The sequence below is a fragment of the Equus caballus genome, chromosome 28 (genome assembly GCF_041296265.1).
Source record: "Equus caballus isolate H_3958 breed thoroughbred chromosome 28, TB-T2T, whole genome shotgun sequence".
In the NCBI taxonomy this organism is placed as follows: Eukaryota; Metazoa; Chordata; class Mammalia; order Perissodactyla; family Equidae; genus Equus; species Equus caballus.
Window position 1 is genome coordinate 33,897,781 of NC_091711.1, and position 25,714 is coordinate 33,923,494.

Genomic DNA, 25,714 nt, shown 5'->3' on the forward strand with positions numbered 1-25,714 from the left:
TGCCCTCCCCAAAGCCCCAGTACGTAGTTTTGTATATGCTAGTTGTAGGTCCTTCTAGTTCTTCATGTGAGCTCCTGCCCCAGGATGGCTACTGACAGACAAGTGGTGTGGTTCTGTGCTCAGGAACTGAACCCCGGCCACCGAAGCAGAGCATGCCGGACTTGAACCGCTAGACCATCAGGGCTGGCTCAAGAGCATATTTTAAAATGAATGCTATTTGGAAGCTGTTTGACTCAGATCTTAAAAATGGATGGATTACTGTATTCAGTTTCTGATTTAAGATTTCCAGTAGAGCTTGTTAGAAATAATGAAAAAGACATTAAATATGATTTTTATATTTTGCTATAATACTTTCATCTTTTATTTCAAATTTTTTTATTTACTTAGGAATTTGAATTGCTCTATTTCTCACTGAGCAGCGCAAGAATTTTCTTCAGAGCTGACAAGACTGCTGCCGAAGAAAACCAAGAAAAGAAAGAGAAAGAAGGTCAGTGAGTGGCTTAAATTTGGAAAGACCAATAAATTTTTAATAGTAGGCACAAATGCCTCATTTTACCTGATCAGACTTCCAGCTTCCTTTCCTTTATGAAAAATAATACAGATCTAGAAATGTCTTTTTAAAGAAGTAAAGCCTGTGTGGATTATTTGTAAAACGGAAAAGAGATTGACATAGTTTCTGCATTTCCTTCTGGGGTAACATGCAGTTTCATCTTCCTAATTTAGATACAATTTAACAAGCGGAGTTCTTTTTCTTTCACCCTCCGGCCTGTATCAGATAAGAAGGAACAGATTAGAGGAGGAACAGTAAATGTTGCTGAAGGCAGAGCTGCTGATGACTAGACTTTGACTGAATGAGATGGGAGGAGATGAAGGGGGCTGAGAAAGTAGGGGCTGTTTAAGTGTCCTAGGAACCAGCTCCTGCCCTGCTTCCCGGCCAGGCCTGCAGAATCAGTGCAATGCAGCCATAACTGATGGCCCTGCGCATGGACTGGAGTCATTAAGGAAAGGATCTGTCCATTGTATTCTGCGTGTACATTGCTCAGCCTTTCATACTTAAGGACTCCCATGATACATTTCTCTCAGATTTGAAATTTAGGAACAGTCATCTTCCCTGTGAGGAAGAGAGGTTTCCTTTTTGCTGTTGTGGAAATTTTGTAACTTAGGTTTTCCTCCTCGCTTGGAAGCTCAAAACTAGGGAAGGCAACTAAGTTGACACTTTTTATGTTTGCTCTTTTTATTTTAAAGATTGGCACCTGAGCTAACATCTGTTGCCAATCTTTTTTTTGCCTTCTTCTCCCCAAAGCCCCCCCAGTACATAGCTGTATATTCTAGATGTAGGTCCTTCTGGTTGTGCTGTACGGGACACCGCCTCAGAATGGCTTGACGAGCGGTGCTAGGTCTGTGCCCAGGATCCAAACCGGTGAAAGCCTGGGCCGCCAGAGCAGAGTGCAAACTTAATCACTTGGCCACGGGGCCGGCCCCATGTTTGCTCTTTTTTACTTATATTTCACAAATCAAGACATAAAACTTAAATTTTATAAAACAAAATGTTTTTATTAATCTTGTCAGTTAAATTTTAAAATACTTTTTTTTTGCAGTGTTGAACAGAGGTGATTCATTTGGGTAGACCACTTCTATCAGCTACTTGATTCCCTGATCCTGTTGCATAAATTAAATATTACTTATTAGTTAGGAGCATATGCAGGCATCTTTGGAATCTACACTGAGAAAGTAATTGTGTACTTGGAAAAGGATTTCAGACTGTTGTCTGGAAGATATTCAGTATTTATTGAATGAAAATATGTACATATTATGTTTGTGTTCATTTTTAAGGCTAAGATAATATTTAGCAAAGCCACTTGGAAGAATTTGAGTTGGTATAATCTAAATTGTGAAGAAACTCAAGTTGTTGCTTAGGTTCTGCTCAGGCATTTCATGATGCCAGAACCTTGTCTCCAGCCCAGGTGCCTGGAAATACTCTGCAGGTGGATTGGGTACTTACTTTAAGGCCTGCAGGGTTAAGACAAAACAGACCCACCCTTCAGAACCCCTTGCTTTGGACCACTGTTAAGGAACTCTCTGGGGTTCTGGTTGATGTTTATCACCCACATCCCAGGGTTCTTCTGTTTTAGGACTCTATTGTAGCTAAAGTTTTCTCAGAGATGTAGTCAGTTTCTAGATACCTTAGTCAAATAATTTTTCTCTGTTAATGAAATATGTGCATGTGAAATTTTCCACAAAAAGCCAGGAAGTCATTGTATGACAATCATAGTAAAAGCTGTTTTTCAAAATAAATAGAAATGGGAAGTTTTTATGGGCAGTTTTATATGTGAATTTGCAGCCACGTTTCACGGTAAGAGCAGTGCACTGTAACAGTGATTTCCTGGCCCGGCTGGGGAACTGGCTTAGGGGGAGTATGCGTCACACGTGCACCGTGAAACCCCACCCCAGATGCAGTTCTGATCTCTCACAATTCTACACCCCAATTAAGAACCAGTCTCAACATTACATTTGCAATATTTAGATTTTTAAAAAATTAAGTAAACTAGATATAATTTGTGATATGAGAGAAATATTGGTTAGATGCAGCATTTTCTTAATTTGAAATTTAGCAATACAGCTCTTAATTTTTTTTTTCTTCTTAATTCATTTTTTTAAATGAACATAAACATGTCTATTGTTATTTTCACTCATGCTTCCAGAAGAGACTAAAGCAAGCAATGGAGACCTGTCCGACAGCACTGTATCTGCAGATCCTGTGGTCAAATGATACTGATGGTATGCGTTGCCCCTATGAAATCATCAGAACTGTGTCAGTACTATTGCCAGTGAAATGGATGTTAGTAAGCTATGATGAAGTGTTTCCTAGGCCACTTCTCTGGAAATATTTAGATGTTGCATCTCTTTAGGGCAGTGCTCGAAAGTTAAGTCCATTCTTCTTCCAAAGGCTTTACTTTTCAAAGGTTGAGAGTGAGATTTTAAAACTGGATTTTCCCCCGGACTTTAGGCCAGAAGATGGGCGTGAAAACACTGATTTGAAGTGAAGTGAAATTATAAAAGGGCCAATCCAGACTCCTAAACTGCCACCTCAGATCTCTTGTATTCTACAGGAATGTTTATAATTTGTATTTGCATAGGTGTTTGGTCTCTATTTGTCTCAGTCTTTGGAAATTCAATGCATATACTGTGTAGAGCCAGTAAATGTATGTTTAAACAAAAGGATTGAGCCTGAAATTCATGAAGCATACATATCAATATTCTTATAAAAGGAACATATGAAGATGGTTTTGGTTCTAGAGGTGCGGCACGAGCGTGTTCTGTACCCTCCGTGTACAGGATGAGCTGACTCACTGTCAATTTCACGTGACTCATGGGGGCTGCTGCTGTCTTCGCTGAGACGTTCTGTAACTAGTTTACACTGCTTCGAGAGCATTTAACCTCCAACCGTTGCTTTAAACTTAAGATTTACTTAGTACTCGAGATGAAAGAAAATTCAGATAAAGCCATAGAGTCCTGCTTGAAGCTTCATTTTTGGTTGAAGGCACTATGTATGATATCAAAGAAAATTGAATGAATTCCTATTTCTACATCCAAACTCAGGTTTCTTCTACATTAGGTTGAATTGAAATCTTGGTGATGGTTCCGGCAGACTTTTTCCTTAAACCAAGTATAATCTAAGACATCAGATTAAGCACTGTGCAGCCTTTTAACAAAAGACCACTGTGAGAATAAAGTGCTAAAATAAACTAAATCATTCACTGATTTAAAAAGTACAGAAAGATTTTGAGTAAATTTAGTTCCCAGCAAGCTGCTAGCTTTATTTTTGTAAAGATTATGTCAGTTAAGAGTTAAATGGTTAATCATGGCCTATAAACTTTTAATATAATACAATGATACTTTTACAGTGAAGACAAGAAAATTTAAAACTGTCCGTGTAATACTTACATCATTTTGGGAAATACTTGATTTTTCCATTGCACTCACCTATTAAGCTTTTCTTTGGGGAAATCCTGCAAATAATTCTAACATTGTCGTTTGATTTCCAGCTTTGGGAATGGGTGTACAGTGCCCTGTGTGTGTTCCTGGGTAACGCTCAGGGTAACTTCCCCAGCCCAAGGTAAACACTTTCACGGTTGAAAGTCAGAAGAAACAGGATAGGGAGGAAATGTTTGTTTATTATGTAAACATGACTTAGAGAATTCTGGACAATGGATGGATTAAAGGCATTTAATATTTGTAATTCAGACTAACTGTAGAATTGGCCCTAAAGCATGCTGCAGAATTAATAATTTATATCTTCATTATTATAAATGTTGATATTAATGATCTTGCATTTGATTGTGTCAAATTCGTCACCATTTCATAGCAACAGTATTGTTTTTTGTTTTTCTTCTCTAACTTCCCTAAAATCACCTCCTTTAATAGGGATAGAAATTATAATTAGAATCAGCTATCTCTTTTATCCCCACACGTCAATTATTTTATCAATACTAGATAAGCATTCACATGATGACTTCATGGATACCTACAACTGAGAAGAAAGTGACAGAAGATTATTTTGACTTTAGTTCAAATAATGTCCCTCAGTCTGGGTAAATGATAATAAGTTCACATATTTGAAATAAAATCTCTGAAAAGATTAAGCATATTGAAATGCTATTAAAGTGGAGAGCAACAGCGCTTGAGTGTTTCACACTTAAGTTAATGTACACATTTGGATGATGGTTTCCCTGCTAAATAACATATTGTTAATATTTTCACTTTTTTCAGACATACTGTAATTTAAAATTACTATGAGCACTTGTAAATTCACAGAAAACTTAATGTTCAAATCTCAGGAATTAAAGAGTAACCATAGCATTGTCAGTTCTAATTAAATTTTGTAAATGGCAAGTTTGTTACCTCACTTGAGTGGGGCTTCCCTCTCCCCAATTCTAAGAGAACACAATATGTATAATAAAACATTAATAAATACAATTTCAAAAATTTACTTCCCCTGTATGCTTATGTTCAAAATTGAATGTCTTAAACTGGTAGTTCTTAACATTAACCTTTTTGGAGTTCCCTTTAATAAAATATATGGAATTTATTTTTAAAAAAATACTTGCATGCACATAGGCAAAAAATTTCAAGTATAACATTGGTATTGGCTCCTCTCCATGTATCCCAGTTGAAGAACTTTTGTTTTCTTTCCTTTGTACATTCTTGATCTTTCTATTGCTTGCTATTTTTAAATAAAAAGAAACCAGATGAATGTTTAATTTTAAATCCTAATCCTGGGATCATTAGTTTGCAGTGTTAAGTATTAGAAACAACTGTAATGCCATTTGAAAACATGAGTTGAACTGAAACAATCATCATCATAAGTGAGACCCTTTTAAATATCACACTGAAGAGACATGAGCCTTTAAATATTACACATTGTTCTTGGTGCAGTCTAGTTGCTGCTCCTCTCTCCTGAGGTAGTAAAATTCTAAGTGTGTGGGAAAGATGAGTTAATCCCATCACATACATCAACACGTTACTCATTTATGCTGGGTTGGCTAAATGTAAAAGGTAGACTTTAGCCAATTTTAATAATTTTAGTTCTTTTTTCAGCTAAAGTTGCAGAAGTTTCTGACTGACAGTATTCCTTATCCTAAGGAAGTTTTAATGCTATAATTTTTTCTTTTTTTAAATTTTAGGGACAGTTTAACAGGTTGTCAAAGATTTCAGTTATAAAAAATCCAGAATAAGTGTAAATCTATCTAGAGAGATTAAGTGAAGTCATAAGACTAAGCAGTCAACTCAGAGATGGTGATGGCAAAGTTAGAATTTAGTTTATACAAAAAGTTCTTATATATGCTATATAAAAAGTTGGTTTGGGCAAGTATATGGATATTTTCCTCTATTTTTAATAGTTTGGCTTTTTGTAGCACCTGCCTTACCTGATAGCTCCACTTGTTCCTATAGTGGAGACGTACTCAGGAAAGTAGATGAAATGTATCTTCCAATCATGGTAGATCTGAGGTCATAACTCTGGGATCATCTTTAAGACTATACATTCTATAATGTATCTAAGATGTGTGTACTGAAGAGTTCGTTAGTAAAGCCCTCATTATCATTAAAGAGAGGGGAAAGAAGTTAACACTTTTATACCCAGAAGCACCTATCTATATCAGATTATTACAGTAGTCAGTCATTTCAGAATCTACACAAAAGGTAACACAGATGCACTTTGATATAATTACTGAATATCAGGATGATCTTACAAGGTGAATGTGTTGAGAGAAGCAGTGGAGATTGCTTTGTCTCTGGTTTGCTCTCTGTGCTTTACATATAGCACATAATGGTTAGAAGCATAGACTCTGGGGCCAGACTGTGATTTGAATCCTGATTTGCTGCTTACCAGGTTCCTTAACCTCTCTTTGCTTCATTTCCTCAGGCATAAAATGACATAATAGTATATAGCTCATAGATTGTTTGAGGATTGAGTTAATTTGTGTAAGGCATTTTATTAGGAAACAGCAACTGCTATAAATATTAGCTCTTATTACAATTACTCTCATAGGCTTAAATGTACTCGGCATATAATTGTTAGCTGTTCACTAGTACTACTTTTTTAGGTAGAAAATTTTGAAGATAGTCTGTGTTTGACTCTGAGTGGGTCCCCTAAAAACGATTCCCTTTTAAATGCCTCAGCTAAGTGTAGACAATGTAAGGCAGGTCCTGCTCGCCCCTAAAGACCGTGGTCTGACAGGTGGCCAAACAACGAAAGGCAACGCTTGGCAGTGAAAATTGGTGAGGAGAGCTGGCTAAGGTGGTGGTCCCATTTTCCGCCCTCCCACCTTTCATTTCCGTGGCGCTTGGTAACTTTTCAGGGTGCTTTCATTGTATTAACACACATTTCGGGAAGCTGAGAGGAAGGGCAAATCACCCACTGTTTCTGAATTTAAAATTATTTAAAAGTATACAACACATGTGAAAGGGTGTAGGATGTGCACTAGAGAATAAAAATACAACACTCGGGTCGCCTCCACAGAGGTTCCGCCTATTCCTACCGTCTTAGATGCTCCCTTTTCCACCCGAGGAAACCACAATGCAGAATTTTGGTGGTAGCTATTCCTTGCTTTTCTCTAGTGTTACAACCTATCTATATTTTTCTAAATAATATATTGTTTTGCATGTTTTTTCAAGTTACTATAAATGGACTCTTACCATGTGCTTTATGAGTTCTTTAACTGAGTGCTTTTCTCGTTCATTCATGTTGATGTACATGGCGTAGCTGATCTAGTTTTCCTTCCTAGTATTACTCCGTTACATGAATACAGAGATATTTTCTCTCTTCTGTTGATGACACTGGGGCTCTTTCCCAGTTTGGGATCCTGTGAAGAGTGCTGCTGTAACCGTTACTGTGCATGTCTCTGAGTATGTGTGTTCAGAGCTTCCCCAGGGTGTGTCCCCACAAGTGAGTCTGCTAGGTGGCAGGGACTACAAGCTCACCGGGCAGGATGCCAGCCTGTCCTCCCTCCCAGCAGTGGGCCAGTCCTCACTGTTCCCTCTCGGCCAGCAGTCTGGTGAAATCTAGTATCTCAGTGTGGTTTTCATTTGCATTTCCTTGATTATTAATTATATGAGATTGAATATATTTCTGTTTAAGAGCTCTTTTTATTTTTTAGTCTATGAAAGGCCCTCATGACTTTTTCTATTTTTTTTTTCAATTTATCTTTTTCTAATTGTGGGAATATTTTCTATATTCTGGATACTAATTTTTTGTTGGTCATCTGTGCTTGCTAATATAATATGCTCAGTTAATTTTGTTTCCATTCTTGTGTTTTTTTGAAGTCAGTTTCAGTGTATTGGATTTTTTTGTTTTTCTTATGATTTGCATGCTTTGTGGCTTAGTTAAGCTACACATTTTTAATGAAAAATTTAATTTTTAAAAAAGTTGATTTCAGTTTGCAATAATATTGTTCACGACTTGAGATTCTTCCCTTCTCACCCTGAACAATTCTAAACAAGAATAAGAAATGCATGGGACTTTGGCTCTTACAGATGTCAGAGAACTTATTGAGCTAATATTATACAAATTTCTAAGGCATTAGTTAACACTGAACTAGTAATTTTATGGTGTACCATCTCATACAGGCTTAGAACAGCTCACTGTCTCTCTGATGGTGTACATATTATAGAGTGGATTCCTCACATGGGCCCTGTTACATTAACCTAATTTGGGGTTGCAGAAGTTGTTTTAGTAGTCTTTAAAAGCAACCCCTTTTAAAAACCTGGCATTGAGATCACATTATTCTACTCATGTTGAATAGAGGTACTTTTTATAGTGTATCTTTTCTGCTGTGATTTCATTATGCCCTAGTTTTTTGGAAATTAACTATTAAAGCCACAGAACTGACTTTAGTTTTCTTCCAGGGATGTTCTAGAAAATAATCACAGAAAGCAAAAGAAACAGAATGATAGTTTTTATTTGCTAGCATTTACTGCTAGGTTAATTTATGACAGAGACAGTGATATTCTGTTGTACTTGGTTACAATTAAACATTGTACCAATTCAAGATCATTATACTTATTTCAGGGGTAGGACAGCATGGTGGAGTGGGCTGGCATGCCAGGAACTGGATGTGTCAGTGTGGAAACAGGAACTTTAGACCAGGCCCCAGGACCAGCTGTGCTTCAAGTGAGTTTTAAAATTAATTGGTCCCTTCCTTGAGGAGGGTCTGGCTCAGAGAAACAGGAACTGGTGGAGCTGCACCCTGTCCATGGTGATCCACCACTGGAAAGCGTACCGTCTAGAGGACCATAAACTTAGGAAGGCTGGTTCATTACGATGACTAAGTTAAACATCTGCGTTACTCATCTGCTAGTCTTGTTACTGCATGATGTCTGGAGCACGCATCAAAACTAGACCTGCATACCTGCTAGCACGCGAGCCTCGGAGGGCTCGTCACCTGACTGTACCAATTAATGCCTTTAGGTCCAATTATGAGATAAGCTTGATTATAAATACACAGTTTTCAGAATGACAGGCACTTAAAGCTGAAGTAAAATACAAAAATAGATTATATTAATAGGAAATATTTAGTGTTTATCAAGTTATAAATCTAGGCTTTTGCCATTTTTAAAAAAGGATACTGGAAACTGAAGAAATGACATTTAAATAAAGTGAACAATGTATTTTTTCATAATTTCATTCTGAAGGCTGAACAATGCAATCTAAGAATACGACTTACCACAAAGCACCTAAAATAACATTTGTAGATGGGTAGGAATGTTGTCAACCATTTCTTACTGTTGCCCTCCCAAGTCTCAGTATCAAGGCATCGAGGGGACATCCCATGAGCGACTGTCAGCATTCTGAAACCAGGGCGTGTGCCTGCATATCAGAGAAGTTGAGACCCTTAAGGAGGCAGCTCTCCTTGTGGGGTGCTCTTCCCCCGAAGGGGCAAGAGAGTTAGGCTTCAGATTCTGCGCCTCTGTTTTCACTTGGGCTTCCATCAGTGTCATCTGGTGGATGGTTTAACAGTACATATTTTCCATCATTGGTTAGTGGTATGGAGAGCATTAACCGAGCCAATGCTTCTGGATCCTGAAGTTACGGGAGTTTAAGAAGGAAAAAAGAAAACGCTTAAAATGCACTTAAAACCCCTTTGGCGTGGCTTTCATTATGTGCTGTAATCTAGCTTCATGCCTTCTGACTCTTTGTCTATGCTGCCTTCAGGTGGCTCTCCTTGTTTCTCTGAGAAAACAACTGCATAACCTCTCCTAGAACCCAGGCCAAGGTTTTCCTGAGCCAGAATATCATTTACATAGCCAAATCGTAATCATTTGCCCAGAGAGGATCCAGAGAGGAACTTGCTTTACACCCCCTTTGTCTCCTATGTCTTCAAACGCCTGTCTTTTCTCTCAGTCTATACCGAGAGTTGGCCAACTGGGGCTCTTTGGCTCACCACTTGTTTCTGTACACAGTTTTACTGGAGCACAGCCATGCGCATTCATTTACGTACTGGCTATGTAATGTCTGTGGCTGCTTTTGTGTTCTAACAGCAAGGCTGAGTAGTTGCAACAGAAGTGGTAAGCCTAAAATGTTTACTGTCTGGCCCTTTACAGAAAAAGTTTGCCAGCTCCTGATCTGTATCCTGGCTTGCAGTGCCTGCCGTTATTTCCGGTCTTAGTCCTTGCTCCTGTGCCCTCCTCGACAGACTAGAACTGCACTAACATGGTACCCACTAGCTACATGTTACTATTTAAATTTAACTTAAGATGAAATTAAATGAAATTTAAAAATCTAGTTCCTCAGTCATACTAGCCACGTTCAATCTGCATATTAAACAGTGCAGCTGTAGATCATTTCCATTATTGCAGAAAGTCCTACTGGACAGTGCTGAATTAGAAGCCCCCTGGGGCAGGAACTGTATCTGCATCTGTCTTGCTCACTGCTATAATCCCAGGGTTTTTCTTATACAAACTTGGCTCTCAAAAATTTGTTGGGTGAATGACAGATCGCAAGCTGCTGTAAGACAGGGAGGTCTGAGAGTCTAGTTTGCAGCTGATGTCTGTCAGTGCTGCTGGGCCTGGGACCGCTCTGAGGGGGAAGGGCTTAGAGCACAGTGGAGGTACGTAAGTTTGCACCATCTTCATTCGAAAGGAAGGGAATCTAGCCAACAATAACAAGCAAAAAAACTGATAAAGTAGGAGCTGCACAGTGATATTTATTAAGAGCTCCATATTTGTTACCATGACTGTGGAAGTAGCTGATCAAAACTGTCTGGTGGTTGGAAGGCTTAAAAGGAAATCCTAACCTTGGCCACACTGCCCAGTGAGCACCATTTCTCTTTCTGAGAGAAATCTTAGTATGTGTACAGGTATCTTTCGAGTAGTCGTCAAACCAGCACTAAAATGCACCTTACCTTCTGAACCTCAATGATTTCTTTTCCCAAATTAATAGCATAACATATCTGCAAAAGACAAGAAAAGTAGTGTTTGGCAAAGGTAGAAAAGGATAAAGAACTTTAGAAAAAACGTGATTATGGAAGTAGAATGAGGTCACTGTCTGCTCACATCAACATGGGGACAGAGGACCCGGCTGTAGCAGACTCATCACTCGGGGCTCTGCACATTGGCGTCCATCTGTCCTGGTCTCCTGTTGCCAATGTGTGTACAAAAGACCCCCAGGTAAGTGACAACTGGACTTACTCCAGTGTTTCAAATTCTGCACGGGACACTTTTTTCCCTTCTCTCTTACCTGTATTTAGGCACGAAGTGTTCATACACACAGTGGCAAACAGGCACTTCCTGAAAGAATTCTAAGTAGTGAATGCGGCCAGTTTTTCGTTCTAAAACAAAGACCACCTCAGATGTACCTTCCTGACGTCTGCCACCTTGGTTTACTCTCTGAGACTAGATTTTCTCCACTGTAACTTTTGCTTTAAAAGATTTTCTAAGAAGAAAACATTTGAGGGGAACTGCTTTTAACATTTCCTGCTCTCTCTACTAAACAAGTGCATCTCAGCACTAAACAACTTCTCATCTATTCTGGGTGGTATGTATTTTCCACAGGGAAATTTTACTCCAGTCAGTTTTCTTCCAGTGGGGCCTTCCTAGAAGGTGGTATTATCTAAACTCCTTGATGGGGACATGCAGAATGGTAAGCTAGTATCCAGGGGGGTGGTGTAGAAAACTCCTGTAAATATCTTTGTTTGGACTGAGATATTCTGGAATCTTAAGATGAAAAAAAATGTCAAGACCTTTTCCCCTTCTGAGTTGCTTTCAAAAATGTACGTGCTCAGAGACTCTCCACCTGTGGATTCGGGCATGCGGACCACAAAGCCCACCAGTCTCTTGTTTTCTTGATGAGCAGCAAACTGGGTGACACTGGTAAGTTCAAACTGGAAAAGATAGGAATAGATTGAATATCAGAAAACTGGAATTAAACAAAGTCATTCGCCATGGAAAAAGTCATGAAAAAAGTGCATTAGTTACCGAATTATGGCAGATAAAATTTATGAAGCGCCTACTTTGCATTTAAGGTGGCTACAAAGGTGAATTACGGAGTGATCACTAAAATAGCATGCATGAGGGTACTTACATTGGCCCTTGTTACTTGAGTCTGAGGATCTATCAACCTGAAATTTGAAGAGATTCATTAAATCACATCTGTTGGATAACCTTATATTGTTAGAAGAATTTGTGCAAGTTCAGAATGAAATCACACAAATACCCTCCCAATACGAAAACATAAGGCCTGGGTGAGGCGAGGCAAGAACTCCTGGTGACCATCCACAGGGAGCATTTGCCATGTTTCTGCCTTTGTTGCACCTGTGTGGTTAAAGCTCAAGGTGTCTAATGGAGGAGTATAGCCAATAGAGAATTAATTTTGCAGTATTTTAATGCTTTGTAATTCTCAGTCGTTCTGCTGTATAACATGGACGGGTCCTATTCTGTATGGCCGCCTCCTCAACCAACATTCACTGACTACTGTCTTCTTTCCCTGAAGTGCTAGGGTGACTGATTCTTCCAACAAATTTTTTTTTTTTTTGAAATAATGGAGTAGGGGTGAGAGAATAGTGAAGGGATTTTAACAAAACTCCATCAGTTCGGGTGTAGGAGGAGTATGTTTAACAACATTTTAAGCATCATCTAATAATTAGGTTGATGTATATTGGAAAATAAACTGGATTAGATAATTTAATATTATCTTAGATATAAGTTTCTACTTTCTAACACATGGTTTAGGTAAGTTATTACTGATTTGCTATAATTTTTATAAGCAAAAGCAAAAAAATCTATTTTTTTAAAAAAAAATGGGTTATTCCATTTATATTAAATTAAATGTCCAGAATAGGCAAATCTATAGAGACAGTAAGCTTAGTGGTTAGTGGCTGCCTAGGGCTGGGTGGGCTGCAAGGAAAAAGGGCATGCCTGCTAATGGAGATGGGTTTCTGGGGTCGGAGCGTGGGGTTGTGATGAAAATGTTCTCAAACTGGTGATGGCTGCACAACTCTGAATACACTAAAAACATTTTAAATGGGTGAATTGTATGTCATGGAAGTCACATCTCAATAAAGCTGCTACCCCCCAAAATGGTTACAATTTGAAATACATGCAATTATACTTAGTAAAGCATGGGATTTACAATCAGAGGGCTCGAGATTGAGTTCTAACCTGGCTACTCGCTTTATGATCTAGTTGTGCAAGTCACCCTGATTTCTCTCAGCTGCTGTGTCTGTAAAACTGGGATGAGAAACCCCACTTCGAAGAGATGGTTCAGACAATGAGAAAATGTGTGGAATTTTAAGTTAACTACAAAGCTAAATAAATGTTATTTTTATTTATATCCCTATTAATAGGTATGAATTTAATGATTTTTAAAATACACATCATAAACAATTTCCCTCACGGGATAATTTTCTTTACTTAGGTATTTTGTAAAAATTTTCTGTAAGTGAAAACTTAAAACGTGTATCATATTTTGTAAGTAACTCTTAAAAGTCTGCTGTCTAAATCAGATAACCTGGATTTTCCTCTGAGATCTGATTTTCTGCGTGACTTCTGAATAGTGTTAAAACCTATGAATCCCACTATGGGGGCTGTGCGCGTGCTGTGGTGAAATACGCCATTACTGGCACTCAGTCCATTCACAACACTGCAGACATCACTAGCGGTGGGAGATCTTCACGCCCTCGGACGGGCACTCCAGACCCATTAGCAGCCACTCCCCATTCCTCCTTCCGCTTAGCTTTCGGCAACCACTAATCTGCTTTCTGTCTCTGTGGATCTGCCTGTTCTCAATATTTCGTGTAACTGATCATACACTGTGTGGCCACGTGTCTGTCTGTCTGTCAGCATAATGTTTTCAAGGTTCATCCATGTTGTAGCATGTACTTCATTCCTTTTTAAGGCTGAACAGTATTCAGGTATGGATAGACCACATTTTCTTTATTCATTTGTTGATGGCTAGCTGCATTGTTCCCACCTTTGACCTCTTGTGAATAGTGCTGTTCTGAACGTTGGTGTGAAGTTGTTGTTTGAGCGCTTGTTCTCAGTTCTTTCGGGTCTCCACCGAGGAGTGGGATTCTATGGTCAACTTAGGGAGGAAGTGCCAAGCTGCCAGCTCTACACGTATTTACTCTCATCTCCCACAGGGACTGAGTATTTACTCTCATCTCCCACAGGGACTGAGTATTTCACATTCCCACCAGCAATGGGTTCCAGTTTCCTCACATCCTGGCTAACACTTATCTTCCTTTAGAAAAAAAAAAAATTATAGCCATCCTAGTCGGTGTGAAGTGGTGTCTCCCTGTGGATATGATTTGCATTTCCCTAATGATACTGAGCATCTTTTCATGTGCTTGTTGGCCATTTGTATATCTTCTTTGGAGAAACGTCCATTCAAGTTCTTCATCCATTTTTTAAATTTTTTTTGTCTTTTTGTTGATTTGTAAGAGTTCTTTATAAATTCTGGATACTACACCTTTATTAGATACATGATTTACAAATGTTTTCTTCCTTGCTCTGGGTTGTCTTTGCACTTTTTTCATAGTGTTCTTTGACACACTGCAGTTTTTCAGTGCTTTTACGTTTATTTACTCTGATCATTTTAGTGGCGATTATAAGAACAATGAGCCAAGGGCTATAAAGGTCCAGGACATATTTGGAGAAAAGCTTTAAATAATTATAAGGTTTTATTCATAAGAACCCAATTCTCAGTATAAGGTTTATAACAAATGAAAAGTCTGTTTTAATGAATGGAATAAACTATATTCTGATTTCTGCCCAAGTCCTAGTTAACCTTTTTGAAGCTAACATTTATTGAATACTTTCTCTGTGCCACTCGTGGGTGTAAATATTTTACATGCATTAACTCACTTATTCCTCATGACAACACTATGGGTATGGATACAGTTATTTTCATATTACAGTTGAAGAAGCCAAGGCACAGAGGTTAAATAACTTGCCCAAGGTCATACAACTAGTAAATGCCAAAGCAGGGAATAAACCTAGGCATTGTGAATCTAAAGCAGTGCTGCTGCCCCACAGAAATAGAGTGTAAGCCTCATACATAATTTAAATTTTTCTAGCAGCCACATTAAAAAAAGTGAAAAGAGGGGCTGGCCCTGTGGCTGAGTGGTTAAGTTCACACGTTCTGCTACGGTGGCCCAGGGTTTCGCTGGTTCGCATCCTGGGTGTGGACATGGCACCACTCATCAGGCCACGCTGAGGCGGCATCCCATGTGCCACAACTAGAAGGACCCACAATTAAAATATACAACTATGTACTGGGGGGATTTGGGGAGAAAAAGAAAGAAAAAAGAAAAGAAAAAGAATATTGGCAACAGTTGTTAGCTCAGGTGCCAATCTTTAAAAAAAAAAGTGAAAAGAAACAGGTAAAATTAATTTAATATCTTTGTTTAGGGGCCAGCCCAGTGGCACAGCAGTTAAGTGTGCACGTTACGCTTCAGCGGCCCGGGGTTTGCCAGTTCGGATCCTGGGTGCAGACATGGCACCGCTTGGCAAGCCATGCTGTGGTAGGCGTCCTACATACAAAGTAGAGGAAGATGAGCATGGATGTTAGCTCAGGGCCAGTCTTCCTCAGCAAAAAAAACCAGGAGGATTGGCAGCAGATGTTAACTCAGGGCTAATCTTCCTCAAAAAAAAAGGTCTTTGTTTAATCTAATAGATCTAAAATATTACCAGCTAGGCATGTTATTAAATATAAAAATGAGATATTTTGCATTCTTTTTGGGGGGTAGTATGAGATCTTAGACATTTGGTATGTATTTTCCATGTAAAACATCTCAATTCAGACTAGTTATGTTTCAAGTGCTAGCAACTCTTACTAAAGCCTGTGCTAACCATGGCTTGACAGCCGTTCGCCATCATTCATAGACATCTCATTACCTGAAACCCCAAATCATGGAGTTGACATTACTTGGTTTCTTTATTTTGACGCCAGCAAATATTAATCAGATTTTCTCTGTGGCGGTCTAGTTATCTCAGGCAGGTTCCTGTTCTGTTTTCACAACTCTCAGAAATGAAAAACAAAAAACCTTCCATTTTTAAGTTCTGAGATACAGAGAGCAACTCTAGAGTGGTGGCATCTTTATGAATAGCATTCAGTCACTACTAAATTTCTAAAATTCTTGTCTTTAAGGGAGCATCTTCTATCCAATACTTCTTATAAAATCAAAACGTAGAAAGAAGTAGGGCAGAAACAAGAGCAGCATTTTCATTTACTCCAATCAAATATTCTTGCATGAACATTCTTAAAAGGGGAATCACAGGAAGCTGTAAGAAAGTGTGGAAATGAAAGTGAGCGCACCTCAGAGTTTGGCTGGTGACCATCAGGTGGGTTTCCGTCATGCGGAAGATGTTGTGAATGGCCCGAGCAGCCAGCACTTGTCTCATCGCTTCATAAATCACTTCCGCAGTGCTGTCGGTGTTAACTGCCATGGAGCCCAGAAACCGGACTATAAACATCTGCTGCAAGAGAGAATCTGCAGAGGGCATTCTATGCTCAGGGTCACAGTCACCTCCTGCCTGCTGCTGACCTGCACACCGGCAACAGGTGCTGGTCTGCGAACAGGCTGAAGACCTCAGGTTGGCTTTGCTCTCTATGGAGCGCCTTCTACCAAAATTTCTCAAAACTCCGCTTTCACAAACCCCAAAGTGCCAAAGCTCGGAATCTGTTTGGAACTACTTCATTAGACTAGCAAAGCCCCTCTTTTTCTTCCTTTATAAAGTGAAACGGGGGCAGATGAACATCCTTCTGGCACTAAAACTCTAGGTGACTTCATGTAGCTGGCAGTATATGCATCTTATATTTTCTCTGAAAATAAGTCTTTTCCACCAGACAAAAGAAAATTCATTACTTTGGCCCACTGATAAAGTCCTCTTCCAGAGGAAAATTTATTTGAAGAAAGTCAGACCTGATGTTGGATCTCGTTCAATTCATACATGTCATTTATTACTGAAGGGAAGTGATGGTATTCCATAAACTGATGGAGATCTCAAACTAAAATAAGTTGCTTATTTGATTCTAATCAATTTCCAGTATTGGTTTCTTGGTAATGGCAGATAACCTGCTAAAAATGAATAACAGCAACCATAATTGGAAGATCATGAAGGTTTAAAGCTCTTTTTTCCTATAAGAACAATAATTCACTTATCCACCATTTTAAACTAAGAAGCCTACTTTTTCCTCTCTTGCCCTCGTTAGTATCCTTGTCCCTAAGAATAAGGGTTAAAAAATTTCTGAGGAAAATATAACTGATCGAATGTTATAAATGGTTACTCCCATGTGAAGACAGATTTCCCAGTTTGAAAGTTTATGGTATAGACTGTTTACAAACAGTGTGGACAGTATGAAAAGTCAGCTAGATACAAGTGGAGAGTCAGATTTGAGACACAGCCTATTAACATATTTTTTTTTGCCTAAAGCTATAAGGAGTGCCAATTCTTAAGTCCCACTTTTAAACTTAAATAAGTGCCATTTCTTTCTAATGATACTCTTAGGCTCTAGTCATGAAACTATTAAAATGAGGTCCTGGCAGCACGTCTAGCTGCTAAGTTGCCTCGGCTGGAAACTCAAGCTCTGCTCTAGGGAGCAGGAGGCCTACTGGGTGTGTGCTTATGCACCTTAAGAATAGAAACCAAACATTAAAAAGCTGAGTATGAACAAATTAAATACCATTTATTCAAGTCGTCCTCAAATTCAAGAATGAGTTATTTGTGTTTTTGGTTTTGTAGAATGAGATAGCATATTTATGACTTACCCGAACTGTATTTTAATGTGATGATTTTATCCTCTTTGAATCTGTTTTGTAGTAGTTTGACACCAGATTTAGATGTGGCACCCATTTCTACACAGGAGCTACAAAAGGGTATGGACGTGGCTAATGATACAACACTTGTAGAAATCTGTCAGTTTATCCAAGAGTTGCCCTAACTGCACATGTCCTAATGGTTTTAACAGAGAACAACAAATCTGTGGGTCATGATTTCACTTCAAATTTCAAGTCACAAATCTCTAAAACATGACTTCACATCTTATTCGAAGGCCCTGGTCATTTTGTGTGGAGGAAAGAATAAGCACACCCAGCGAGCCGCTTACCTTCTGCTTCTGGAAACGTGTCATCCTCAGTTTCACCAAAAGGGTTGACCCGCCTAGGGCAAGAAGCAGAGTCAAACCATCCTGAAAGTTTCAGCTCAAAGGACACTTAAAACTTGAACTCTAAGTCAGGATGGCAGCAGTCTTTGGAGGCGGGTGGGGACAAAAAAGACGTCAAATTTCATTTCATTTCTCCCAGTGGTAAGCTCCCCTAGCCCATACCTGCCCCCTCTGTTCTGGTCCAGGAATTCTGTAGCCGGAAGCACAATATCAAATTGAATAGGTGTTCCAGGTGCAATTAGTTGTTCAGGTTCAGGTACATTAACTGTTGTTTTGGGAACAATCTTGTCATTTTCCATCTCTGAATTTTTCAGGTTTTGGCTGGAGTACAAAATAGGAGGGGGAAAAAAAAATCAAATCCCTCTTAACCTATGCCTTAAAATCAAATGACCACATGTTGAATGCTGATGTGACTTTTACAAACAGACAAGGGAGAAGATTTCAATCCTTCAACCCATTCTACAAATAAATCTTCGAAAAATGTCATTCACATCGTTGGTTATAAAATCCTTCAGATCTCCCCACTTCCTACAGTCGCTCTGCGGCACAGCATTCTGCATCGTGTTCGACTACTTACTCCATTATCTACTGGTTTGCTGTTTGTATCTTGCATTTATGAGGGCAGGGGCTAGATCGTATTTATTACTTGGGATGTAGCAGGCATTTGAAAACGTTAGCTGAACGAATACGCCACCCTGGCCTAGCGTTGTCGCCACCTGCTCTGGTTTCTCCTGAGCCCCTCCCTCCCCACTCCCCCAGTGCGCCCTCCACTCGAGCGACACCAAACACATGGCACACCGTTCCTCGTGCCTCCACGTCAGTCCCGCTGCTTACCCAGTCTCCCGTGTTCGAACGCCACCTCCAGTTCCTCTTCGCCCCTAAGCCTTTCAAGCCAGTCTGACCCTCTCCCTCCTCCGACTCCAGTGGTTCCTCTCAGTAAGTCACAGGGCCAGTCTGTACCCTGTGTGTCTCCTGAACTCAGCCCCGTGCCCACACACATTGCTACTGAGATGGTGGCACATGAAAGTAGAGCACCATCTGTATCGTGATTCATCACGTGCCACCGTGTTTCTCTCTTCGAGGGTCAGAATGACGTACTTTAACTTCGCACATTTTTATCATCTTTTCTCCCCAGCTAGAATGTAAACTCCTTTGAGGGGCAAAGAATGTCACAGTATTTTGATTTCTTGCATTGTGTGGACTATTAAAAGGCTCTCAGTATCCTTCTGTTCATCTGATATTTTGTGTATCAGTATTTTCATATCCTCAGATAGGCCAATAACTAAAGAGATTACATGAAACTTCTTTATAGTGCCATTTGACAAATGAGCATACTAAATGGAAAGTGGACAGAAACATAGGCTGGGAGACAGTCACTGCAAGGAGAGACCGTTCAGTCTAACCTCCATCATTAACAGAGAAGGAAACAGGTCTCTAGAGAAACTAATTCTGAAGGCACGCAGTTAACTGGTGTGTGAGTAGATTAAGAACTGAGGTCTCCTCACTGCCAGTATAGTACCTTCCCGTGATGCCACACTGCCTCAGTAATCCAAAATGGCAGACTCACATCTGTATTTGATCCAACTTTAAGGGAGGAGTATGATTTAGTAAGTGGTAAGCACTGGAGGAAGGGATGAGTAGAAGCTTAGAGGGGAGGAAGCAAGTCCAAATTTTGACTCCCCAGAGGGTCTAAGGGGAGATAACAAAGATAGGATGGGGCCAGGTTGTAGAGGGCCATGGCACCATCAGGTGGGGTCTGAACTTGACTCTATGGTATAGGGAGCCACCGAAGATTCTTAACAGAGGAGTGACATGATGTAAAGCATCACCTGTGATCTCTGTGTCACCAACTCTAATGGACACTTTGTGATCATCATCCTACTTGATCTCTCAAAGCATCCAACATAAGTGACCTCTCCTTAAGACTCTTCTTGGTTTCTGCTGATGCCACCACTTTTCTTGATGTTTCTCAGTATACTTTTCAGGCTCCTTCTCCTCTACTCCAAACGCTGGCGTTCTTTAGGATCCTGTCCTAGGCCCCACTCTTCTCCCTCTACGCCCTCTCCCTAGATGACCTCTTCCACTGCCACTGTCGTGGGAGTTCTCGATTCATATATGCAGCCCCGACACTTTCTTTGTACTCCAGACTTGTGTCAGTTGACTACTTAACATGCTGGAATGTTTTACAGGCCTCTCAAACTCATCATGTCCAAAAGTGAACTCTTGATACCCACTGCCAACTCTTCTATCTCTTTAAATACCACCACCATCTGCCCACATGCTCAACTCAGACTGTGGTCATCCTTTGATTTGTGTTTTTCCTCCCACTCCACATCTCAGATATCACAAGTCCTACAGATTCTGCCTCCAAAATAAGTCCCAAATCCATCGACTCTGTCTCCTCTGCCATGGTCCTAGTTTAAGACGCCATCCTCTTCGCCTGGATGCTGCCACAGGCTCCTCCCTGGATACGTACATGCGCAGCTCTGTGCTCTGTCCTCCCCAGTAGCCAGAGCCGACCCTGCAAAATCAAGTGGATCATCTCTCTCTCTGACACACACGCCTACTTGCCTCTCAGAACCCTTCCACAGCTCCCCAGGCTCCTGACCATGACTTCCTTCATGATCTGTCCCTGTCACCCTCCCTCCCCAACCTCATCCTGCTCCAGCTCTCCCTTTACCCACCATTGTCTAGTTATCCTGGTCTTTCAGCATCTCAAATACGCTCTTTTCTGCCTTAGAGCTCCCATAATTGCTACCAGGAATGCACTGCCTCTGGCTGTTTGCAAGAGTGGCTACTTCTCAACTTTTACTTCTCAATTTAAATATTATCTCCACAGACAGGCCCTACATAGGTCTCTCTTTACTCTCCACAACACCCCCCTTGTCTTGAACATAATAGCACTTTCCTCAATTTCAACTAAATATTTGTTTACATTTTGCCTGTCTTCCCCCACAAGTCTGTAAGTTTCATGACCTAGCCCATGCCTGGGCACCTAGCGGATATCGACAAACATGTGCTGAATAGCAGGATAAATGAATGAATATTAGATAGGTAATGCCTGAAGAATGCGGGAAGGCCACACATATTTGCTTAGAAGTGAATGGCAATTTGTTCCCAAGAACACAGTTTCTTTGCTGCTTTCCCCCACTGTCATCAAAACATTTTTTTATTCTTAATGAGTTGACTCTAAGAAAGAGAGTACCCCTCCCCCCCAGAGATCTGGGATCATCTGGCAGCCACATCTGTCACTCTTCCAATATCTGGGTTGATTCAGTTGGCTGGCCAGAGCCATTTTTTTTTTCAGGGATTCTTCTGTGTCCCTTCTGTGGGATCCTTTCTGTCTAAGAATGCGACTTACTCATTCTAGAACAAGGAGAAAAATCCGTTACTGAATAATTAGATCTGAGCTGCGAATTATTTTTTAGAAAACCAATCACACCTCCTAATTACTAACACTAAACTATACATTGGCACCCTAGAAAGGCAGCATATTAAAGCTGGAAGGGGCCTTAGAGGTTGTCTAGTTTCTCATCTTCTTATGTCACAAAGTTAGGAGACAGAGGCCCAGAAAGTTGACTGACTCAACTCAAGGACATCTAGCTGTGTTCAAGGCAGAGCTATTATCCGAATGTCTCTTAACTCTGAGTCTAGTTTTCTCCACGGGGCCCATCTAGCATTCTTGTGGCTTTACAAAGAGGAGACAGACACATTTACCCATGACAAAGCTCAGAAATTAGCGCCGCTGGCTGATCTTTATTCCCATTTCCATTCATATAGTGCTTTCCTTAGAGCCGTGCTTCAGAAGCACGCGCTGTGTGAACTGTGAAACCCTTACATCACAGCACTGAAGTTTTCTCAGACGTGTTGCGTCTTTCCCATTTTTATTACCCTTGCTCAGGTTCTCAGGTTCTATTTCACAGCTACTATTACAACAACCTCCTGTCGGGTCTCTTTGCCTTTCCCTCATCCCTGCACGCCCCATCCAGTCTATCCTATATAGTGCTGCAGAACCACCTTTCCGCTCTGGTTCTGATTATGCCACCCCTTGGCCTAAAGCCCTCAGTCCTCCTCCATGCCTGTAACTCCTAAGCAGAGCACCTAGTTCTTTCACAATCAGACTCAAACCTAGCTTCTGGCCTTAGCTTCTGCTGCTGCTTCTGTGAACCCACGGCAGGTGTGTGAACACTGGCTCCACACTGCACAGCACTGAGACCCTCAGAAGTCATTTAACCACCTTGAGCTCTCCAATGGCTTTCTTCTGGACTCAGTAGATAGTATCTGTAAAACAATTCACGGGGTTCTTTCTACACTGAAAAAGAGACACCAAATATAGTCATAATTTTAATTTACCCTTTGATGCCATGCTTTCATTAGCATGAAAAGTAATACAACCCTCTATTATTTAACCAAATGGAAACTCCCATTAAGACAAAAGGTAGGATTCCTGGAATAAATCCTAAAGCAGTATTCAAAACAAAAGAAAAGCCACATGGATGAAAATGTTTACAATAAATGATAACAGCAAACAAAGGAAGGGAGACAACCTAAATATTCACTAGCTAAAAATAATAAATGATGGAATAGTGTGTATAGTCATTAAAAGGAATAATCATAAAAAAACTAAAAATATAAAAAATATATATGTGAAAATGCAAAATAAGCACAGTATGTGTGCAGATAAGGCCTGGGCAGTAACACAGACATATAAAGGGTGATTTGGTTCCTTATTTTAAAAATTTTTGTTTTGATTCCCTAATTTTGTTGATGCTGACAGAAAATGTGAGGAAAACCCCTGACTAGCAAGCCCCTTGATGCAAGTCCTGTTTGCTCAGACTGCATAGCACGGCCCAGTGGGAAGGATGTGGATGCTGAAATGGACAGCTTTGAATCCTGGCTCTGCCCCTCATCTGTGGTGTGAACATGGGCAAAATATTCACCCTTTCACAGCCGTAGTTACGGCGTCTGTAGAACAGAGCTGAACAGTACCCCTGGGTGGTTTGTGAGGATGAAATAACAGCTGGTGTCAAACTCCTAATACATAGTTTGGCTCCAGAAAAACTAGTTCTCCAGTGTCCTTTAGTTACCTGGGGCGCGAGCTTTCTTGCTTTTTTCCATAACTTGTAATGGGAGTCACTGCTTGGAGAGCTGTCTGATTCAACTTGATGGCGACTGCCTAGAAATCCACAGGCGACATGCTCAGTCCCAGGAGGCGCCTGCTTACCTTTCAGACTGAGCACGGGGCTGAGGCAGGGAAGGCAGCTGTGCATTACCTCTGGGTTGTCGGTCAGGTAGATCTGTCTGGAGATGTTGTTTATCGCACATATCCACTGCAGAGGACATTAAAAAACCTGCTGAATCCCCAAGTCACCCACTCTACTAGGAAAGAAGTGCAACAAACAAAACCTTTACCTCTTCATTTTCCTTCCTGCTTTCTGCCTGGAGGATTATTCCCCTGAAATAAAGTGCATCTAAGTAAGTGCTTCTCAATCTCAGCGACTAAGGATTACTCTACACAAACTGAACTTGGCTGGTGTCCCGAAGGGAAAGGGTCAGGAAGGTGGCATGATGGGAAGGAAAGAAATGGGGGTTCTGGCTCTGCCGCTCATTTACTGTATGATCGTGGACAAACACTTCCTTTCCCTGGGGCTCAGCTTTCTCAGCTATCAAATGAGCAGGCTGGACTCAGATCTAGGAGCCCAAGTAGGTGATTCTACAGTGTGGACCATCTTGTTGGCCCTCTTAGATGATCCAAGGCAGCCAGGGCGCCGGCCCAGCCGCTCTCTCAACCACAGCCAAAGAAGGAATTAGCAGCCCTTACACTCCTCCCCGAGAACTCAAAACTCTGCCCATGGAGGGCAGGGAATGGGGTTGGAGACAAATACTACTGCCCGACCTTTGCAAAGGCTTAGCTCTGAAGGGGCTCCACAGCTGCTAGTTCCTTTGCTCCTCGTGTCTGCAGCAGGGGGAACATGGGTCTGACCTGTCTTATATCTGAGGAAACCGAGGCCCAGAGGAGTGACGTAACTGCCTGGGAGCATGACTAGAATCCAGGCATCTTCATTCCCACCTCTTCTCCCATAGCCTGGGAGGAAGGATGACGTCTAAAACTGCTCTGCCAATCTGCCAACACAATACCAACACTGCCGCCACCTCGCCTGAATGTGCTATTGTTCAAATCAAATCTCGACTCAGAACCCCAATGTAGAGAGCAAATGCAAGTAACAGCTCACTGCAGGACTCTCCCCCAGGCAGGTGAACCCTGGAGCACCTCATGGGGCTCTGAACTCCTTGGAGCACAGTTTGAAACCACTGCTCTAAGTGACGGGGGATCCCACTGGGATGGCATCTACTGTGAAAGACCCAAGGCTGCTACTTCAAAAGCATGAGCTCCTCTGGGCCCCTGAGGGTCACGGGATATGTGGGGACAGCATGCTAACCAATGACACTGCTAGCTGAATGCATGGTTCACATCTCCTGCCTCAGCTGGAACGACGGGCTCCTCAGGCAGCTTCCTTACCTACTCCCCCCTCACCCCTGCTCCATCATACTACAAACACAAATGCTTGTTTAGCAACAGGCAAGGAGGAGCCACAGCGTTCTCTCTGAGAATCTGTGTGGACAAACAGCTCCTTCTACTGCCATCTTACACACATAGGTCACCTCGTCTCCGAAGCCCCAGACAAATCCTCCCTGGGACTCCTGAAATAAGGCAGGTTGGATCCCATACAGGTCATGTGTGATTGCTTAAAGAGAACATAAAAACATCCTCCCGAAGGTCAACAGTACTGGATGGAGCCTCTCCCATGGAGGGCTGGCAGGGAGGAATGAGCTACGAGGCCCTTGGCAGGGTGGAGGCACTACACTTGTTCTCCTCCCCAATAAAACCCGGGTGGCATACGATTTCCCATTAGGCGTGGTGATCTGGAAGCAGTAGCGTCGGTCTTCACAATCCACTGCCATCACTGAGCAGTTGTCCAGGTCCTGGATCAAACCTCCGGCCACAGCTCCCCTGGGCTGACACATGAGGTTCCCGCCTTGCGTGAAGAAGTAAAGTCTCTCCCAAGTGGTGGTGACCAGTCCTGTTTTACTGTAAGAAGTGTGTTTTTAAAAAGCCCATTAGTACTAGAAAGCGGCACCTCAACATCTTGCTGCCTCTTTATGGGTATTGGTGGCATTTTCGAAATAATTCCCTTATATTAAAGCAAAACTGCTTTGAAAACAATTCAAGTACAAAGAGTAGCAGAAGAGGTCCAATTTAGCTTAAATGATCTCGGAGATTCTGGGATCTGCTCACACGGGAGACACCAGTCCCACAGCCAACTCCCACGTGTGGGCAGGATGTGCCTACCTCCAGTGAACCAGACTCTGGCTTCTACCTGATATCTGGAAACAGAATTAGTCCATCATCATTACGAATGGAAAACATGGAAGATCATTTCTCTAAGACATGGAGCTGAACTGCTCTAAATCTTATCAGAGGCCCTAGGATCACCGTGGCCACAGCACAGAATCCTGGGGGCGTTTACGAGATTCAGTTTTGCTCAGCTGGAT

The 25,714-nt window shown here is 41.1% G+C and overlaps 2 protein-coding genes across 19 annotated transcripts in view; one reads left to right on the forward strand and one right to left on the reverse strand.

Moving 5' to 3' along the window:
- The window catches only part of WASHC4 (WASH complex subunit 4), a 71,839-nt gene extending 66,849 nt beyond the window's left edge, over nucleotides 1–4,990 (forward strand). For all 6 annotated transcript variants that reach the window (XM_070254584.1, XM_070254585.1, XM_014736782.3 and 3 more), the window contains 2 exons: nucleotides 388–487; nucleotides 2,703–4,990. In XM_070254584.1, the coding sequence (XP_070110685.1) occupies nucleotides 388–487; nucleotides 2,703–2,770 (168 nt within the window). In that variant the 3' untranslated portion in view covers nucleotides 2,771–4,990. The remainder of the gene's footprint in view (nucleotides 1–387; nucleotides 488–2,702) is intronic.
- A 3,449-nt stretch (nucleotides 4,991–8,439) lies between these two features.
- APPL2 (adaptor protein, phosphotyrosine interacting with PH domain and leucine zipper 2) overlaps nucleotides 8,440–25,714 on the reverse strand; it is a 54,467-nt gene continuing 37,192 nt past the window's right edge. For 8 of the 13 annotated variants that reach the window (XM_023631818.2, XM_070254589.1, XM_070254591.1 and 5 more), the window contains 11 exons: nucleotides 25,062–25,250; nucleotides 23,573–23,615; nucleotides 23,434–23,490; nucleotides 23,248–23,336; nucleotides 18,323–18,481; nucleotides 18,104–18,156; nucleotides 16,313–16,487; nucleotides 12,080–12,116; nucleotides 11,739–11,879; nucleotides 10,902–10,949; nucleotides 8,440–9,580 (listed from right to left, as the gene is read on the reverse strand). In XM_023631818.2, the coding sequence (XP_023487586.1) occupies nucleotides 9,446–9,580; nucleotides 10,902–10,949; nucleotides 11,739–11,879; nucleotides 12,080–12,116; nucleotides 16,313–16,487; nucleotides 18,104–18,156; nucleotides 18,323–18,481; nucleotides 23,248–23,336; nucleotides 23,434–23,490; nucleotides 23,573–23,615; nucleotides 25,062–25,250 (1,126 nt within the window). In that variant the 3' untranslated portion in view covers nucleotides 8,440–9,445. The remainder of the gene's footprint in view (nucleotides 9,581–10,901; nucleotides 10,950–11,738; nucleotides 11,880–12,079; nucleotides 12,117–16,312; nucleotides 16,488–18,103; nucleotides 18,157–18,322; nucleotides 18,482–23,247; nucleotides 23,337–23,433; nucleotides 23,491–23,572; nucleotides 23,616–25,061; nucleotides 25,251–25,714) is intronic. The other 5 variants (XM_023631821.2, XM_070254594.1, XM_070254595.1 and 2 more) reach the window with 1 other exon arrangement.